Source organism: Acomys russatus, chromosome 17, assembly GCF_903995435.1.
Source record: "Acomys russatus chromosome 17, mAcoRus1.1, whole genome shotgun sequence".
NCBI classification, from domain to species: Eukaryota; Metazoa; Chordata; class Mammalia; order Rodentia; family Muridae; genus Acomys; species Acomys russatus.
The window spans coordinates 42,482,798-42,503,344 of NC_067153.1; the positions used below are offsets into that span (position 1 = coordinate 42,482,798).

At 48.4% G+C, this 20,547-nt stretch overlaps 1 protein-coding gene across 1 annotated transcript in view; it reads right to left on the reverse strand.

Annotated features, from left to right (window-relative positions):
* Fam227a (family with sequence similarity 227 member A) overlaps window positions 1–19,045 on the reverse strand; it is a 52,833-nt gene extending 33,788 nt beyond the window's left edge. Inside the window, exons 1-5 of the mRNA XM_051159992.1 lie at window positions 18,473–19,045; window positions 5,703–5,916; window positions 2,688–2,764; window positions 673–742; window positions 35–114 (exon numbers count right to left, since the gene is read on the reverse strand). Of these exons, the coding sequence (XP_051015949.1) occupies window positions 35–114; window positions 673–742; window positions 2,688–2,764; window positions 5,703–5,835 (360 nt within the window). The 5' untranslated portion in view covers window positions 5,836–5,916; window positions 18,473–19,045. The remainder of the gene's footprint in view (window positions 1–34; window positions 115–672; window positions 743–2,687; window positions 2,765–5,702; window positions 5,917–18,472) is intronic.
* Window positions 19,046–20,547: the final 1,502 nt, after the last annotated feature.

The following is a 20,547-nucleotide window of genomic DNA, read 5'->3' on the forward strand; positions in this document are numbered from 1 at the left end:
CCGCTGGGAAAGCATCGCAGTGATGGGCTCTTACCCTTTTGGCCAGGGCCACTCTGGCTTTCCGGAGCTCTGAGCCTTTGCAGGAAATAGGTGGCTCTTCCTTCAGTTTCTTGGCTGAGAGAATGGAGGAGAAGTTAGAAGTGAGGGGTGAGGTTTGCAGCTGCTACTGGGAGCTAAGGCTGCTGGGTGACAGGTCTCCTGGCCTCTCCAGTTAGAAGCAGCAGCAAAGACCAGACACTGCGCACTAGGCAGGCTCTCCTTCCTAGAGGGACTCTTGTCAAATAGATTTGATGGCACCACCAGGTGGGGCCTTATGAAGGGAAGGCACGGGCATCAAAGGATGGGGTGATGTGCCACCGGGAAGTTAGTCCCTGTGTGGATCTGTCCCTCCCTCCTTCCTTGTCCAGTGTCAAGTCTGATGGAATGCTACTACAGGAGAGGACAAAAACTACCTTAGGTAGAATTCTGGATTACTACTCAACTGCAACTCAAAGACTTAAAAGAAAAAAAAAAATCACTGGGGTCACATCAGTGGCAAGCATGCGCAAGGCTCTGGAATCCATGCCAAGCACCGCAAAACTAAAACAGCTAAAAAAAACTATTCTAAACAAACAAATGACAATAAAAGCAAACCCCACAAAAATACTTTTCAGGCTGAGAAAGAATTTTTGCCTCTGTCTCCGGGGCTGCCGCGGGTTTTCTCTTTTAAGGACGTCTTCTCCGACTCATATGTCTCAATTGCCTTCAAAAACCAGAAGAAAAAAAAAAGTAGGGGGAGGTGGCGCGTTAGAGATTAATGTAAAATCCAAGGAAAAGAGCCAGGCTTGGGGTTCCCTTATTGACATCCAAAAGCCCAGAACAAAGTATGTAGCCAAGCACCATGGTCACCAATGTCACTGACATGAGGCCATTGTGTGTCATCAGACCAGCACCCCTGCTTTAAGCTGACCTCCTGGCTGTACTTGTGAGAAGCAGAGGCTGCAGAGTAGGGTGCTGACTGAACCCGCATCTTTCTATAAGAAGGTAATAATTTGCCAGGTGTGGTGGCACATGCCTTTAATCCCAGCATTCAGGAGACAGAGGCAGGCGGGTCGATGTTGAGTTCGAGGCCAGCCTTGCATACAAAGCGAGTCTAGGACAGCCAGGGATACACAGAGAGACCTTGTCTCAAAAAGAAGGAAGAAGAAGAAGAAGAAGAAGAAGAAGAAGAAGAAGAAGAAGAAGAAGAAGAAGAAGAAGAAGAAGAAGAAGAAGAAGTAGTTAATACCACCTACCTCCCATGGTCCCTAGAAGGACCCGAAAGTATTCAGTGTGTGTCAAACTCCAGCACAGAGCTGTCAAATGGGGCCGCTTACAAGGGGTTAACATTGTTAGTGATCGAGGTACCCTTGACCTCTCAGCAGAGCCCACTGCTGATCGCTAATGCTCCCCTACCCTCACCTTAGAAAGAAAGAAATGGGAATGTTAGTGGCCCTCATGATGTACCACTTGTCCACCAAGAGGCTAGTGCTGTGCTTGGACAGAGCTATGTCTGCAGGTGCTGGCTGCATCTCCCAGCAGGAGGGATTCTGGGATGGCAGAGGACATGAAGATTATGTAAACTTCTTTCCTGTGCACTCACACACACCACTCACACACACACACTGCCCCTCTTCCCTGTGTACTCACACAAACCACTCACACACACACTGCCCCTCTGTGCGCACACACACACACACACACACACCACTCACACACACACACTGCCCCTCTTCCCTGTGCACTCACACACACGCACTGCCCCTGCTGAGATCATGTGCTCTTCTAAGCCCTAGCTGGGTCAGACACGTGCTGCAACTCATCCACCTCATCCCTATGAACACCCTGAGGTAGACGGGTTATTGTCAGGCCTGGTACCTGATGTTGAGGATCGTTCCCTCCTGTCAGAATTCAAGAGAACTCTCTGACAGGAACTTTGGACTGACAGTCTGACTAGAAAGCTCACACAGCACATGAATATCATATAGAACCACTTCAGGGAGTGTGTCCGTGTAAGCTCCTGCTGTTCACAACTTAATTCCAGTCCCAGAGCAGAGGTGGGCTGGGAAGTGATGCCCGTGGTCCACTCCTCACTCATAAAAAATGGATCCACATGCATGAAAAGAGTATTGGGCACAGAGAAACCCTGTCTTGAAAACACACACACACACACACACACACACACACACACACACACACACACGACCCTCATACATGTGCACACGTATGCGTACACACACAAACATGCATACAAAGAATATCAAGGCCAGCATGATGGCTCAGCATATGTTTCACTGTGAATTTAAATCTCCTCCTAAGCAGCTGCCTGCTGGAGCTGGGGCGGTCGGTCGCTCAGTGGTTAGGAGTATTTGCTGCTCATTCAGAGGACCTAAGTTCAGTACCCATCCTCCACACTGGGTGGCTCCACTCCAGGGGCTCCAACAACCCCAGGCCTGCAGAAGCACCTGCTCGCATGTGCCCCCTGCCCCACACACAGACAGACAGACACACAGAGACATACATTTTTTAAAAAGTGGACATTGAAACCTCACCTGTACCAGCATGCTTTTAGAGAAATGCAGGGCCCAAAGAGCAGCACCCCGAGGACCCTCACTAAGACCCTCCGTCCCCAAGGCCTTGCCTCAGCTGCAGCATCTGTTTCAACTCACCAACGTGCTGTCCAACAGGCCCAAGTCTATTTCGGTGATCTTCCGGTTCACCTGGCTCATGGAGCCAATGATGCATGCTGGGAGGCGGGCTGCTAAGGAAACTCCAGGAGGTGATCACCTGGCTGGTGGCAGAAGAGCGCCTCGGTCAGGGCCGTGGTCCAGGCTACGCTGTCTCTGTGGATTCACTCCCTTCGCCAGCATCCGTGACTTCGTCTTGTTTAAGCGAGTTACTTTGTAAATTATAAATGAAAACCAGTGAACTGGTGTGAACACTCATGACTGCAATCCCAGCACTTAGGAGACTGAGGCAGGAGGGTTGCTATGAGTTTAAGGCCAGCTTGGGCTTCATAGTGATCTCTGGGCTAGCCAGGGCTATAGTATATATGCTCTAAAAGAACAAGAAAAAAGGGGGTGGGGGGCAGGAAGTGAGCGAACAAAAAAGAAGAAGAAGAGAAAGAGGAGGAAGAGGAAAAGAAGTTTCCTGTGTTGTAGTTACCTTGGAAAAAGCCATCCATATACTGCCTCCCCCTCCACCCTTGGGATGGGGCTGGAGAGATAGCCCAGAGGTTAAGAGCACTGTCTGCTCTTCCAAAGGTCCTGAGTTCAATTCCCAGCAACCACATGATGCCTCATAACCATCTCCAATGAAATCTGGTGCCCTCTTCTGGCCTGTGGGTGTTACATGCAGGCAGAAGACTGTATACTAAATAAATAAATCTTAAAAAAAAAAGAAAGAAAGAAAAAAAAAAGAAAACAAAATAATCATAATAATACAATAATAGAGTTTTGGGAGGGTTTCTTCTGGGTTTTTGTTTGTTTTTGGTAGGGGAGGACAGGCTCCTCCTACCTCAGGCATGTGCCCCTTCCAGTGTTTCCTGGAAGCATAGTCACAATATCAGCGCCTGTTTCACCTCCATGACTTCTCGTCACAAGAACCTGCCTGAAAGCCAAACAATGTTCACAATATGGTTTCAGTAGCATCGTACAGGGCACTTAGAGCACACACCTTAAAGTGCTTTCTTGTTGCTGGGCTGTTGCTCTGTAGGCCATTTACAACGACAAACAGCACTGTGATGAGCGTGGCCACAGAGAACAGTTTCAAATTGTGGAATGCCTTTTTTTTTTTTTTTTTTTTTTTTTTTTTTTGGTTTTTTGAGACAGAGTGCACCACCATGCCCTGCCCTAATACTTTTCTTTCTAAAAAGCTGTTTTTACTTTGTGTATATATGCTTGTGCCTGAGCGTATATATGTGCACCCTGTGCGTGCAAGGGTCCATGGAACCCCTGGAGTTAGAGTCCAGGTGGCTGTGAGCAGCACGGTGTGGGGCACTGGTAACTGAACCCAGAGCAGTAAGCCTCTTAGTATGGGAGTCATCTTTCCAGCCCCTGGGCTATTTCTTTCTTTTTTTTTTTTTTTTTTTTTTCTTTAATATTTATTTATTTGTTATCATGTATACAGTGCTCTGCCTGCATGTACACCTGCAGGCCAGACGAGGGCATCAGAGCACATTATAGATGGTTGTGAGTCACCATGTGGTTGCTGGAAATTGAACTCAGGACCTCTGGAAGAGCAGTCAGTGCTCTTAACCACTGAGCCATCTCTCCAGCCCCTCCTGGGCTATTTCTTTAAGGGAGATTTTCAGGTCCGGATTGATTCAGTCAAAGGGCACCTGTTATTGTCATCTATCCCATGAACCTCTCTTTAAATCTGATCAGTCTGACCTGCCTGCTACCTTCCCACTGTTGTGTCTTAGCCTCAGAGTCTCCCGGGACAGGGGGCTGTAAGTCTCAAAATCCTGACAATCCATTCCTTCCCCATGAAGCTGCCTCACTCTGTCTCCCATGGGGAAGGTACTTGGACAGTGAAGGTGCCAAGAGGGACATGTGACATAGACAAGGCCAAGTGGAGTGTGGGACTAAGAGGCACATTAAAAAGAGACCCAAGAAAAGTCAGACCCTTTACAGACTGAGATGGGAAAGATTTTGAAGGGGTGTGGGAAATGAGGGAGCAGAGGGTGACATCTGCCTGGTGGCAGCCTGACTTAAAGCCTGGGGTTATTTATAACTCGAGAGGGCCATTTGCTGGATGGACTGTGAGATGGGGTTTTGTAATGCAGGGTTTAGAGAGATGAGGATCAGTGAAGACAGGGTGGGGGAGGGGGCCGCTGCAGTAGAGCCTGAGTGATGCCCGAGGGGGCAGACTGAGCCCTAGTAGGAGAGCTAGCAGGTGAGGAGAGGTGAGGCCAGCCAGAAGAAATGAAAAATCTAGGTGGCAAGCTTACCTGTTCGGACAGAAGGCTAGCCCTTGGCTTCTAGTTGCTATTATGTCTACAGCCCTAATTCTTTGGAAGGGAGAAGCAAAGAAAGCCAACCAAAACCAAATAAACCAGCCAACCCAAACAACAACAGCAACCACCAAACAACAATAAAACCTGCCCGGCAGTGGTGGTGCACCGCTTTAATTCCAGCACTTGGGAGGCAGAGGCAGGCAGATCTCTGTGAGTTCGAGGTCAGCCTGGTCCACAGAGCAAATCCCCAACAGCTACACAGAGAAACCCTGTCTCAAAAAAAAAAAAACAAAAAACCCAAAAACCAAAACCTTTTCCCATCTTTTAGCAGCTATAACTTGGGCATCTTTCTTTTGAGTTCCTTCTGCTTGAAAAATAAACCTCACCCAGATGGTGGTGGCTCACGCCTTTAGTCCCAGCACTCGGGAGGCAGGGGCAGGTGGATCTCCAAGTTCAAGGCCAGCCTGGTCTACAAATTGAGTTCCAGGACAGCCAAGACTAACACTGAGAAACTCTGTCTCAAAAACAAACCTCTAGCCAAGCAACCCTTCAAAACATCACATTCCTGCAGAGGCTAGAAAGGACTTAAACACTGGACAGAGAATCACCATGGCATATAGAGTGAGCTCACAGGTGACATATGAACTGTGAGCACTCGCTACACTCGGTGGTAAGGCTCGGGTAGGTGTATTTGGTCTGACCGTGGCTGACAGCTTTAGAAGGATACTGGGTAGGTGTTTCGTCAACTGCTTCTGCAAAGTGTTCTCCGGCCCTCTCCGCGACACCACCGGCTGCTCGGCCAGTACTACTATCGGCAAGGCGGTGATGTTGATGACGTCCAACCTCTTGGCAGACTCCATTGTCCAAGTTCTTGGAAACCAGCAGACAAAAGGTTTCCTCTCTTTTCCTGATTCAACCTTGTCCTTTAGCCAGTCAGTCTCCTGGGAAGCACAAATGGCATAAAACCCGTCTTAGAAAACAACAGCCTGCTGATTGGGATGACGCGGCGTGGAACACACAATTATGCAGGAAGAAAAGGCTTTTGTTTGGGGAGCTCTTTATTTTTCCAAACTGATGCGAAAATATTTCTTCCAAGTTGCGTTTTAGGAGGCAGCCTTCCCCCTCCATAGCCTTGTCATAAACTGCATCCGTAAGCAAAGTAATCAAGTAATTGCCACCTTTGAATTCTCAATTATTTTAAATATATGTATGCACATGGAGAATGACATCGGGTAGCTTCTTCTGTCATTTTCCACCTTATTTGTAGAGACAGGGTTTTCTATGTAACCCATTTAGCTGGCCTGACTGGTCAGACAGCTCCTGGGTTCCAACTGCCCCTGCTCCCAAAAGCTAGGACTACAGCAACTGCTGGCCATGCATGGGTGTTTTTGGTTTGGTTTTGTTTTGTTTTGTCTTCTTTTTTGTTTCTTTCTTTTTTGGACACAGGGTTTCTCTGTGTAACCCTAAACCATCCTGAACTCACTCTAGCCCAGGCTGGCCTCCAAGTCAGAGATCCACCTGCCTCTGCAGAATCAAAGGCACTTGTATCACTGCCTGCCCCACATGTGGCTTAAAAAAAAAAAAAGCCAGGTGTGGCAGTGCATGCCTGTTATCCCTTGGGAGGCAGAGGCAGGCGGATCTTTGTGAGTTCGAGGGCAGTCTGGTCTACAAAGTGAGTTCCAGGACAACCAGGGTTACAAAGAGGAAACCTTTCTTGAAAAACAAAACAAAACAAAAAAAGATTGACTTTATTTCCCATGTATAAATATTCTCTTGAATGCATGTGTGTATAGCACTTGCAAGCCCGGAGTTACAGGTGGTTGTGAGCCACCACGTGAAAGATGTAGTGTCCCCGTTGGCAGCATGACTTAAAAATATAGCATGGAGGGGCTTGGAGAGATGGCTCAGTCGTGGGCTGCTCTTCCAAAGGACCTGGGTTCGTTTCCCAGCACCCAGATGGCAGCTCACAATTGTCTGTACTTCCAGTTCCGGGGGTATCTGATGCCCTCACACAGACATACATGCAGGCAGAACACAAGAGCCATAGCAGCCGGGCAGGTAAGACAGGCACCCTGTGGCTGTAGCATAGGCTCCCAGTTTGCTGAACCATGGCAAAACAATTAGGGCTGTGACCTCTACACAGAGGTCCACTGTCAAAGAGCCACCAGAGAAAGCGTGTCAGTGATGCCTATTGTGAATCTTCTCCGGGTGGTGCACGCCTTTAATCCCAGCACTCAGGAGGTAGGGGAAGGCAGATCTTTGAGCTCAGGGCCAGCCTAGGATACAGAGTGAGTTCCAGGACAGTGAGGATTGGATTCCCCACAACCTTGTCCCCCACTTGGTGAAAGGAAAGAGCCCACTCCCTCAAGTAGCCCGCTGACCTCCACACATATGCCATGGCACACTCACTCCCTTCACTCCAATTTAAGGGGAAAGAATGCCAGGCCGCCTGGCCAGCAGCATGCTTTGCAAGCAAGGATAAAGAAGGCCCATTCTGTGTGTTCACTTAGTCCCCCTCCGTGGCTGGGCCTAAACTGCCCAGTTCCAAGAGGAGAAAGGGGGAGGGGAGGTACAAAAGAAGAACAGCTGTGGTGGCCATGTCGGTACCTTCACTGAGCAGTAGCAGTATGGTGTTGCTTAAATTGGTGAATCCAGCCAGCAGTGGTGGCGTGCGCCTTTAATCCTAGCACTGGGGAGGCAGAGGCAGGCGGATCGCTGTGAGTTCAAGGCCAGCCTGGTCTACAAAGCGAGTCCAGGACAGCCAGGGCTACACAGAGAAACCCTGTCTCGAAAAACCAAAAATAAATAAACAATAAAATATAAATAAATAAGTAAATAAATAAATAAATTGGTGGGTCCTATTTGTAAAGTCCTGGCTGGGAAGACAAGTGGCCTCAGGCTCGTCAAGGAATGCCATCAAGGTAACAGAAGTAAAATAAGTGACATCAAAGCACTATGAAAAACCTTCTGAGCAATCAGCTTCAGTAGTAAAAACTCCATATGGCAAAGCCCTTAAAACACAAATACTGCCAGGCGTGGTGGCACACGCCTATAATCTCAGCACTCGGGAGGCAGAGGCAGGTGGATCACTGTGAGTTCAAGGCCAGCCTGGTCTACAAAGTGGGTCCAGGACAGCCAAGGCTACACAGAGAAAGCTTGTCTCAAAAAACCAAAAAAACAAAACAAAAAACAAAAAAACAAACAAAAACAAAACAAAAACCCCACAAATACTACTCTGTTGTTTGTTTTAATGCTTTATTTGTGTGTGTGTGTGTGTGTGTGTGTGTGTGTGTGTGTGTGTGTGTGTGTGTGTGTGTATTACAAACTGTGCTTAAACAACAGTCATAGCCAGTGGGCAAACTGACTCCATAGAAAGGTCAGCTGCCCTTGATTCCAGGACTCGTGTGCTACATACAGGGAGAGAACCAACTGCCACAGCTGTCCTCTGACTCCACTTTGACATACACTCCCCATACACAATGGCTAAATAAAGTAATTTAAAAAACAAAAACCAGCAGAGAGCCAGAAAGATGCCAATTTGCCTGAATTGGATCCTTGCACCTATGTTGGGCCACTCACACCCACCTGTAACTCCAGTGATTTGCTGCCCCCTTCTGGCCACATCACACATCTGCATGTAGACATGTGCCGACATATACATAAAAATAAAATTGTTAATAAAACCCAGCATAGGGCTGGGCATGGTGGCACACACCTTTAATCCCAGCACTCGGGAGGCAGAGGCACACAGGTCACTGTGAGTTCGAGGCCAGCCTGGTCTACAGAGCGAGTCTAGGGCAGCCAAGGCTACACATGTCCTGAAAAATCAAAAAAGAAAAAGAAAGGCAAACCCATCAGGCAAATATGTATTTATATTTGTCATAACCTTCAAAATCTAAGGATATATGAATTGTTTTATTTATTTATTTTTTTTTTTGAGACAGAGTCTTTCTCTATAGCCTTGGCTGTCCTGAAACTCAGAAGAGATCTGCCTGCCTCTGCCTACCGTGTCCTGGGATTAAAGGCTTGTGTCACGACGTCAGGCTGTCCTTTTGGTTTTTGTTTTTCAATCAAAAACTTAATACATGTTCCCCTCTACAAAACTGCAGTTCTCAAGGAAAATTTCCTGGTATAAATTTCCTAAATGTATAGTGTTTCTCCCGTCTTCAAAGTAGAATTATAAAGTTAAAAATAAAAACGGGATGGATGGAGAGATGTCTCAGAGGTTAAGAGCACTGCCTGCTCTTCCAGAGGTCCTGAGTTCAATTCCCAGCAACCACATGGTGGCTCACAACCATCTGTACTGGGATCTGATGCCCTCTTCTGGCCTGAAAGTGTACATGCAGGCAGAACACTGTATACATAAAAGAATAAATAAATCTTTTTTCAAAAAACAGGTCATGAGAGCTGGAGAGATGGCTCAGCGGTTAAGAGCAGTGTCTGCTCTTCCAGAGGTTATGAGTTCAATCCCCAGCAACCACATGGTGGCTCACAATCATCTACAATAAGATCTGGTGCCCTCTTCTGGCCTGCAGTGTACATACAAGCAGAACTCTGTATAAATAAATATTAAACAAACAAACAAACAGGTCATGGAAAGAGATGATTCCAGAACAAATCCTCATCTCTTTAGTCTTCCATGTGTCCCCAGTCCCCAGTCTCAGCTCGACTGAGCTTCCAAAGCTGATATGAAGGGACTTAGGTTGCTTTGGAAGAGAAATCATGTAAATAATTACTTTGGATCCATTTCTGTCCTTACTAAGTCATGAGAAAGGCCACTGGAGGGTCTGGAGAGACAGCTGAACGGGATTAGAGTGCATACTGCTCTTAGAGAGGACACAAGTTTGATTCCAGTACCTATGTCAGGCAGATCATAAACTCCTGTGGCTCCAGCTCCAGGAGGTCTGACACCTTCTTCTGGCCTCTGCAGGCACCTGTCTCACCCCTGCCGCCCCCCATGCACCTGTCTCACCCCTGCCCCCCCCATGCACCTGTCTCACCCCTGCCCCCCTCATGCACCTGTCTCACCCCCACCCCCTCAGGCACCTGTCTCACCCCTGCCCCCCTAGGCACCTGTCTCACCCCCAACGCCTCCCACACACACACACACACGTAAAAATAAATTATTTTTTAAAAAACTACTTTAATCTACCAATCTTTCATTTCTTCTGCGTACACTTTTCATTGCGACTCTGGCTCCCACCTGGCCACAGAGTACAGTTCCAGAGGCCTTCAAGAGGGAGCCTGGCAGAGGACCGGCTGTGGCAATTCTCGGGTACAGGGTACGTCTGTACCCTGATGCCTCCCCTGTGCAGGGAGGATTTCTGGCTGAGCCTGCATCCTTGGCTTGGACAGAAACAAGGAAGCTCATTCTGTTCTGTTTTGTTTTGTTTGAAACAAGGTTTTTCTGTGTAACCCTAGCTGTCTTGGAACTCATTCTGTAGACCAGGCTGGCCTCGAACTCATAGACATCCACCTGTCTCTGCCTACCCGAGGGCTGAGATTACAGGTGTGTGCCACAGGGCCCAGCTGGAGGCTCATTCTTTTTGTTGTTGTTGTTTTGTTTTGTTTTTCGAGACAGGGTTTCCCTGTAGCTTTGGCTGTCCTGGACTCACTTTGTAGACCAGGCTGGCCTCAAACTCACATCAATCCGCCTGCCTTTGCCTCCTGAGTGCTGGGATTAAAGGCGAGCGCCACAACGCCTGGCTGGAAGCTCATCCTTACCAGTCCATGAACATGTGCCCACACAAGTTCCTGTGGATGCCAGAGGATGGTGCTGGAATGTAAAAATAATTTTACTCTCCTGGCTCTGTTGTTGTCTGGGAGACTTACTGCCTCCTCCTGCTAGCCTAGGCCTAGCCCTGGAAGCTTCTAGCCTCTATACAATCTAATCCAGGCCTAGAATGTTCTCAGCCTCTGAGACTTACTGCTTAATAAGTTCACCTCTTCTTGTTCTGAGCTCTGGGCTGGCTAGTTCAACTCAGCTGCTCTGGCTCAACTTCTCCCAGCTGACTTATTTAACCTGGCTTCTCTCTTGGCCGGGAACTGCTCTGCTTGGCCTCAAACTAACTCAACAATCTGCTCTAGTCTTCTGGCCTCTTCTCGTTTTCTGGCTCATTCTCTTTTCAGCTGAGTTCTCTCTCTGCAACTCATCTATTACTGTCCTGGTTTGAAAAAAAAAACTACTCTCTCTTCCCCCCCCCCCAACCCCCCGTAAAACTGCCTCTTAGGTAGCTTCCCTTTCCTCTCTTTTCTCATGAGAGTTGAACATATCCTATTCTGTCAAATTTTCTCTGATTCATCACCTTTTCTGCCACTCATTTTCAAACATGGGTGCTTCCTTCTACAAACTAACTTTACCTTTGTTTGGGATTAAAGGCACGTATCACCACGCCTGGACCTAAGCTTCTCTTTACCTGATACTTGCTCTACACCAGGCTGGCCTTGAACTCGGATCTGTTTTGCCTCTGTCTCCTGGATTAAAGGCGTGTTTGTATTCCAGCCGGATCACACAGACTGAGAAGGTCTTTGGATGTGCTCTCCTGCCAGAGCAGCTGTGTTCTGATGGAGCATTCCTCTACATCGGGACGTCTTCAATCACTCTGCACCTTGTTTTGGGAGACGGGTTTCTTGCCATACCTGATGCTGCTCACGGCTTCAGGCAGAATGGCTGACCTATGAGCTTTGGGATTGGCGTGCTGGAACCTCCTAGAACAGAGGTTACAGGTCTGTCAATGCTTTAGAGGTGGTGGGACCTGAAGAATGGAGCAGATAAATGAGACTGACATCTAATGCAATAGCCAACTTTATCCAGAGCATCAGACAATTTATACTCTGAGGGTTTAAAAAAAAAAAAAAAGTCACATGAGTAAAGTTTGCATGAAGTCAAGCTGTGTGCAGTCCCAAGAACACACCACATGGGGCAAAGACACGTTTCCCCATAGAGGCACGAGCATTTGAGTATTACATCAACAAGCAATGATGAGTAAGCTGAAGCAAGCTCACGCCTAGCCACTACACCTGCGAGGAGCACGAAAACACCGTCCAAGAACAATTCCGTGTTTTGAAGGCCCAGAGGCCACGAGATTCTTGTTTTGCTGGAGTGTTCTCACAAGCACTCAGAATTCTCCTTACACTATTCCATTCCCGGACGGAGTTATGTGACAAGTGCATGCCACCAAGACTAGCTTTAGTCATGTGAATTTTGGGGGACACAAACTCAGGTCCTCTCGCGTTTGCACAGAGAGCCCTTTACCTACTAAGCTGACTCCCAGCCACACTCACCTCCGTGGTTAAGTATTTACCCTAAGGCTTCAGGCATGCTAGGCGAGCTCCCTGCCACAGAGCTCTAGCCTGTGGAGGATGTCTTGAGTGGGTGTAACAACTGTCAATAAAGTACTGTTTAGCCAATCAGCTGGGCAGAAGGACAGGAAGTGGAAGGCGGGACTTCCTGGAGAGGGGGCGGGGCTGTTTGACAGTTGAGAGGAAGGAAAAAAAAGGATGGCTTACATTTGACAGAGAAGGAGAAGTCTCTGAGAACCACAGTAGCCAGTGCTTGGGATATATGTATGTTATGAGGTTTAGAGTAGTTTATGTTAGTTTACGAGTAGATTTGTATCATTTTAGATTCTGCTGGGCGTAGTGCTGGCAGCTTTAAAGTACCTTTCAGTCTGTGTCACTTATTGGCTTCTTAGGCTTCTTTTAACTTGAGGATGCCTGCCCCTTGCAACACCAGTAAATGTTTTTATTTCCTCAGATTTGGTGGGGGGGGGGGGGTGAGATGAGCGCTATACTCAAGCTTTATGAATACATGGCTTGGGCTAAGCTCAGAGTGTTTCTATCTAACTATCCCTAGGCCTCGGCTGGAAGCTTCTAGCCTCCATATAATCTAATCTTCTGCAAGCCGGGACCTTGAAGGCTTCAGCCTTGAGCCTCTGTCTGCTAACCTAGGCCTAGAATGTTTCAGTCTCTGAGATTCACCGCTGAATTAAGCTCACCACTGAATTAAGCTCACCCTTTCTAGCTCTTTCTGAACTCTGGCTGGCTGGTTCAACTCAGCTATTCTGGCTCAAAACTCCTCTCCAAGCTGTCTGATTCAAACTGGCTTCTCTCAGCTTCTGACTGAACTGCTCTGCTTGGAAAAGCTGCCTCTGAACTCCACAAACTGCATCGTACTCACTCAGACTGCACTGCACCAAGCTGTACCGTACTCCCGATCTCTACTGTGCTCTACTCTGCTGCCCTCCAGTGCTGCGCTCTCCCTGAGCTGGTTTCAGATAGCTTCTTTTCTGTCTGTCCTCACCTGAGTTGGGCATATCCTATCTCTGACTCATTCTGTCAACTCTTTCTCTGATTCATCATTGTGTCTGCCTCTTTCAGTTAGACATCACTGTTTAGGATTGAAGGTGTGTGTTCCACCTGCATCGTACAGACTTGGGTCTTTGGCTGTGAGCCCTTGCCAGAGCACCCTTGTTGCTGGATTTTTATTTTTATTTTTTATTTTTATTTTTGAGTGCTCACGCACCTGAGCTCAGGTGCTATGGTGTGTGTGGAGGTCAAAAGACAACGCGTGGGAGGCAAAGTCTCTCTCCACTTAACGGGTGGCAGAGATCGAGCTTAGGCCATCAATCTTGGCAGCAGGCATTATCTGCAGAGCCATTTGACAGCTCTGACTTAGCTTTAAGAATAAAAGCCCAGAGGGCTGGAGCGATGGCTCAGAGGTTAAGAGGACTGTCTGTTCTTCTGAAGGTCCTGAGTTCAGTTCCCAGCAACCACATGGTGTCTCACAACCATCTATAATGAGATCTGGTGCCCTCTTCTGGCAGGCAGGCACACATGGAGGCAGAGTACTATATAAATAATAAATAAATAAAATCTTAAAAAAAAAAAATAATAATAATAAAAGCCCAGGGCTCCACTCAGCAAAGTCAGCATCCAAACTAGAAATAAAATCAAATTGCTTGGCCTTTCTGGGCCTCGGTTGGAAGAGAAGATTTGGAGGCCTACCAGGGATGACCACTCAGACAGTTTATAGCAAATTGAATGTCTTTATTCCAGCTGGTTAGGACCACACCCAGGTATTCAAGGATTTAGATGTGGCCTCAGAGTGTCCAGAACATAGGTTTTTTTAATTTTATTTATTTATTTATTTATTTTTGTTTTTCCCAGACAGGGTTTTTCTGTGTAGCCTTTGTCCTGGACTAACTTTGTAGACCACACTGGCCTCAACCTCACCACAGAGAAATGCCTGCCTCTGCCTCCCAAGTGATGGGATTAAAGGCGTGCACCACCACGCCCAGCTTATACTTTTTTATCTACACACTTTGCTACCGTCTGGCTGCACACGGCACGCTTCTGTTGTCTACACACCTGGCTGCACTGTGGATGTCCTCTGAAAGACCCTAACCACCTCCTCATTCACCTCACTTGGGCTCAATCAGCTTAAAGGTTAGCTGTCAATACTTATGCCTAATTAGCCAAAAAACGTAATATTGCTTTGCACAGTTAGCCAAAATGTATTGCTGCCTCCTCATCCCTTGTCTTGGTTTTCCTATAAAAACAGGCCGATGTCACAGTTAGGCTCCCGGGCCCTTGCTGCAGCCCTGATCAATCATCTTGGAAAAAGTGTTCAAATGTTCAAATAAACTGTTGCTATCTCACCGAGCTTGGTGCCCGTGAGTGGTCTGGGTGGCAGCTCTTGTACTGCAACAGTTCCCTACCGTGATATGCTCTTTTAAAAATACGTTTATTAATGGGGGCGCATAACCACGGTGCACATGTGGAGATCAGAAGACAAACTCACCGAGTCAGTTTCCTCCTTCCACCGGGGATCCGGGGGTGGAGCTTGTGTGGTGAGCACCTGTGCCTGCCGGAGCATCTAGCTGACTCAGTCATGCAATGCTCTTTATGCCCCCGTGCCTTTGCACAGGAGGTCCCAGCTACAGACTTGGCCTCAGGTAATACATCATCTTTTGAAAGACCTTCTGGAATTATTCCAGGCCACCAGAACCATGGTCCTTTTGTGTATCTGCTTTCATCTGTTACAGCACTTAATATTTCAAGTTGATAGCTGGGAGGGCTGGATAGATGGCTCAGTGGTTAAGAGCACTGTCTGCTCTTCCAGAGGTCCTGAGTTCAATTCCCAGCAACTACATGGTGGCTCATAACCATCTATAAAGTGATCCGATGGCCCCTGCTGGTATGCAAGTGTACATGTAGATAGAGCACTCATACATGAAAATAAATACATAAATACAAAAGTTGGCAGCTGGTCATGGCGGCACCTACCAAAAATCCCAGCAAGGTGGGGGGATGGACCCAAGCAGGATGATCAAGAGTTCAAGGCCAGCTTCGGCTAGCCAAACTTTGTCTCAAGAATGAAACCCTGAACTGGAATGGCTTACTTCTATTAGGCCAGTTACTCCAAGGGTAATCTAATCATAGGATTAGAGTAATCTCTCAATACTGCATCTCTTTTGGCAGATGTCTATCACAGACTGCCCCATAGGAGGCATGTAGGTTCTTGTGCTCCCGGATAAGCACTACGGGTAAGCAGGAAGGCTAACCACACCTTCACAGGGAAAGATGTGCTACCTCTTTTCCCATCCGGAAGGCACTGCAAGAGGTAACAGCCTGGTGACCTCGGGGAGTATTTGTGTGGCAAGGCCATTCCAATCCCCCAGACCCTTATTGTGAGCTTGTCTGTCTCTGGTGCCTGTAGCACCGTCCTCTTCCAGACCCTCACCCCACTTGTTCTCTCAGCCTTCCATAGAACCCGTATCTACGGAAGCTCTCACTTGTACTTTATAAAGAGCTGCTTTTTGTTGTTGTTGTTGTTTTGGCTTTTTTGAGACAGGGTTTCTCTGTGTAGCCTTGGCTGTCCTGGACTCACTTTATAGACCAGGCTAGGCTCGAACTTAAAGAGCCTGCCTCTGTGAGTGCTGGGATAACAGGCATGGATCACAGTGCCTGGCTCTTATAAAGTTTTGATGGGACTGAGTCGGTTTTGTTTTGTTTGGGGGGTTGTTTCGTTTTGACAAATTGTGTTGTGCTTAAACATGCCTAAAATAACCTACAGGGTCACTCCTGAAGTTTGAACCAACACCAGCTACTGAGTCCTGTTGAACCAAAAACAACCTTCTTATCTCCCTCTGATCGTTACTCTGCTGGCCTCTTTGGTTGCAGAGATCCCTCCATACCACCCCGTCCCCCAAAGCCCTGCATTGTTCCAAGTTGGCTGGACGGAAGGAAAGGCTGACTCAGGTCCAGGTGAGCACCATTTCTTGCCCTCTGCTTCTTGTCTTTAGCCTCACAGGCCAAGCAGGGGGGAGATTAGAGGAGTCAGGTGCACTTTAGGGTTTCTCGTTGTCCTCCTACCCGTTCCCCAGAATGGCTGGAAAATTACACTATGTTCTCTGAGAAGCCGGGTTCGGATGACTCCGTCAGGAAGCCTCCGGCTTTAGCCTAATGCTATTACTCATGCCTAATGTGAGAACTGAGTAGCACGCTCCTAAAGAGGAATGTTTAAAATACACACAAGGCTCCGGGCTGAATTCTCCCTCATACCATTTAAGGAATACGTATGCTCCGGAGCACAGTACGTGTTTTAATTTGCTTGCAGAGGAGGAGGGAGAAGACGCTTCATTGAAAGTGCTGCGGCAAGCACACCGCCAGGTGCTGGGGTGGATGAGTGGGAGGCAAGGAACCTTTCGCCTTGGGGCATTCCAGCAGCTAGGATTTGAACATGCCCAATTAAAGTTTTCTTATTTTATTTTATTTTGTTTGTTTGTTTATTTATTTGAGACAGTGTTTCTCTGTGTGTAGTCTTGCCATCCTGGACTCGCTTTGTAGACCAGGCTGGCCTCGAACTCACAGAGATCCACCTGCCTCTGCCTCCTGAGTGCTGGGATTAAAGGCGTGCGCCACCACGCCTGGCTTAGTTAACATTTGATAGCAGGCTGTGGAATCAGGCTTCTTCTGTTCACTGTCAACTTTCAGCCACTCAGTGACTATTTACTGAGGATCTCCCACAGACCAGCAAGTGTGCTCCAGCTAGGCATAGGACGGTGAGCTAAATCACACTGGATCTGTGGTTATTGGGGTAGACTTGTAAACTTTAAATAAGTACATAATTATAAATAATAATTCATAAAAAAACTTTGCCTATTAAGATGAATTATAACTCAGTAATGCTCCCAAAGGTAAGTACGCAGGGATATGAGATGACAATAGTGTGGTTTGCTTTGTTTCTTTTGAGACAGGGTCCCACCATGTAGCCCTGGATGCCCTGGCACTTGCTATGTAGACCAGGCTGGCCTCCATCTCACAGAGATCCCTGAAACAGTTTGTTTTGACCTAATTTCTGAGGTCAAGGTGCTGGTGGAAGAGCAGGAGTTATAACTGTCTGGTGGGAAGAGGAGACACCACCCAGAGAAAGGACAAGAAGGCTGGAAGGATGCTCCATGCTTGCTGCGCATCCCGGTAGCCACTAGCCACACATGAAAACAAAGCTCTTAAATTTGGCTAGTGTGACTGAAGAAGGTAGACTTTATTTTAAAATTAAAAACCAAGGCAAGATACATTTTAAGATATTTATGTTGAACCATATTTTGGACAAACCGAATTAAATACAATGGTAGTCAACTTAAGTCTGTTTTGATTTTACTTTTTAAAAGCATAGGGCCAGGTGTGGTAGCACTCCCAGCGCTCCCGAGACAGAGGCAGGAGGATTTCTGTGAGTTGGAGACCAGCCAGAACTACATAGCGAACACCAGTCTCAAATCTAAAAAATTATACTCCCAGCGCTCAGAGGCTTGAGGAGGTTCAGATGAGGGTTATCGAGTGGGGCTTTATTTCAAAATATGAAAGGGTCTGCCGGTCGTGGTGGCGCACGCCTTTAACCTCAGCACACAGGAGGCAAAGGCAGGCGGATCAATGTGAGTTCGAGGCCAGCCTGGTCTACAAAGTGAGTCCAGGACAGCCAAGGGTACACAGAGAAACCCTTTTTCGGGAAAAAAAAAGAAGAAAAGAAAGAAAGAAAGAAAAAAAGTTCTTTGAGTATAGCTCACCAGTCAGAGTGCACTAGGCTCTGAGGTCAGCAACAAAAACTGATTACAAATGTGGTCTCCTTTGTGTTTCTGTTGAGCTAGGGAGCGCTATGCTAGATACCACTGATTTTTAACGTGGAACTCTAACTTCTAATGGATGCAATGTGGCACGGTGGGGTGGAAAACTGGGGACAGAGACCTCTCCTTCCGGTCCCTTAAGGCTGGGATGACCTAGTGCACCCAGGAAACGCCTCCTAGCTGGGCCATTGCTTCGTTGCCGAACAGAGCTACAACACACGCCGCCGTTAGGACTTAAATTCTCCAGTTTTCCGCTCCTTGTTCGCTGGGTGACCTTGCCTGGAACTCAGCCTCCCTTGCTTGTGGGCGTGAGGAGGAGGCAGGGTTGGCAGGAGCCAGTTTGCTGTAGTGACTCGCCCTCTGTCTGCCTTACCTGAAAGCTTCGGTAGAATACCAAAGCTTCAGGGCCGGCTCCACCACGGATCCCTCCGGTGACCCGACCAAGCTCCGGATGGCCGCCAGCATCGGCGTCCCCAAACCACAGGGAAGGGGCGCGCTTTGCTTTGTGGTCCGGGCGTGGGCAGCCGGAGACTGGGCCATTTTGCTACTGTGAGTCCAGGTCACTACACACTCGTCTCCCACAACAATGCAGCCGGAGCCAGCCCAGTAGCTGCCCCCACGCGGTTACCATGGCGACGGCGGCGCTGCCCAGGGGACTAGACAACCGTGTTTAGGGGAGAAGGGGTCACACCTCTCCGGGCCTATGCCACATAGCGTGTGTGTAACTCTAGAAGTCGTTCCCAAGCCCTTCCTAGATTCGAGAACCGGAGGGAGCCCGTGGAGGCCGCGCTGCTTCGGGGAGGTTCGTTCGCCTTGCAGATGGCTCCCCCTCGGTCCTCAGTGGTAGAGGCCATAGCGGCGGTGCGTGCGCGCGTTGGGAGCCCGGCGTCGGCCAATCGCAGTCGCAGTGGTTGACGCGGCCTGGGTGGATCCTTGCAGACAGTTGGTGGACGGCGTTGGACTCGGGCTTTGCAGAAGACTCAGGTACTACATCTGAGGGCAGCCGGCGGAGGTCCCGGCCAGCCGAGGTGGGTGGGACGCCTGGGTACTCCTCGTGAGGACGGCGGGCAAGCCGGGTGGCATCATGTTCCTGGGGCGCATCTTGCGACGGGGACTGTGTTTTGACCCATCTCTGGAGGGTTTTCTCCTAACCGTTACCGAACTCCTACAAATACGCAACTGGCTGGCTCTTAACTCTTTCCCTTTCATAATCCAGTGGAAACCAAAGATGCTTCCTTTAATTTCTTGTCAGAATGAAGGTAGTGCATTTTAGAGCAGTCCCTTGTAGAAGGAGACGGCTTGGTCTGCATTCCAGGGTCATGGTGAGCATCAAATGTCCCAACAACGTGTAAACACTAAATCATTAGCCTCCAAGTTGGGTGCGGTTATTATTCCTGCTTATAAATAAGAGACTGGAGCGCTGGAGAGATGGTTCAGAGGCTTAGAGCACTGGTTGCTGCTGTCGCAGGGAACCCGGGTTTGATACCCAACTCACAGCTGCCAGTGACTCCAGTTCCAGGAATCTGCAGGTACAAGGCACGCAGTAAACAGACTTACGAGAAGGCAAAACACCCACACGCATGAAAACGACAACAAATAAAGCATTTGAGAGTCTTGGGGAATAAAATACTAGGATCCCACTGAGGGTGAGCAGCAGTGTTGTTCGGATTCCAGGTACAGCCCCTTACCTTTCTGGGTCCTGAGTCCTCCCTATGACAGGGCTTAACTAAAGAATCCTAGGATCTCAAAGAGTTGATTGTCCAAACATACAGAGGGTTTTGCAGGGTGCTGATATGACCTGTACCTTGATCTAGAAGTCGGGGGTGGGGAGGGGTGGAGGGGGACAGGGAGGGAAGGAGAGAGAGGGAGAGAGTGAAAAAGTTGGGAAGGGGACTGGGGAAATGGTCGGAGAATATGGGTGTTTGATGCTTAGGCACGAGAACACCCCGGTAAAAAGCCTGTCATGAACTCTGACCCCGGGAATTCTAGTACCTTTGGGGGCAAAGACAAGACTGCTTGCTTGCACTTGCTGGCCACCAGTTTAGCTCCAGGTTCAGCGAGGGACCCTGACCGAGGGGAATGCGGAATGCGACAGACAAGGATGGAGAGCAGGGCACCTGGTGTCCGCCTTTGGACTCTGCGTTTGCATTGCAGGAGGTTGTGTTGTGACTAACGCTGGTGTAATGGTGACAGTGTCGTTGCCAGCTCCACCATGTCTTAAGCTCTCGTGAAGACACCTTATCTCCCTGGGTGTGGTGGCGCGCACCTTTAATCCCAGCACTCGGGAGGCAGAGGCAGGCGGATCGCTGTGAGTTCGAGACCAGCCTGGTTTACAGAGTGAGTCCAGGACGGTCAAGGCTACACAGAGAAAGCCTATCTCTTAAAAACAAAACAAAAAAAGACACCTTACCCCTCAGGATAGGTGGCTTGATGCATGTACTAAGCAAT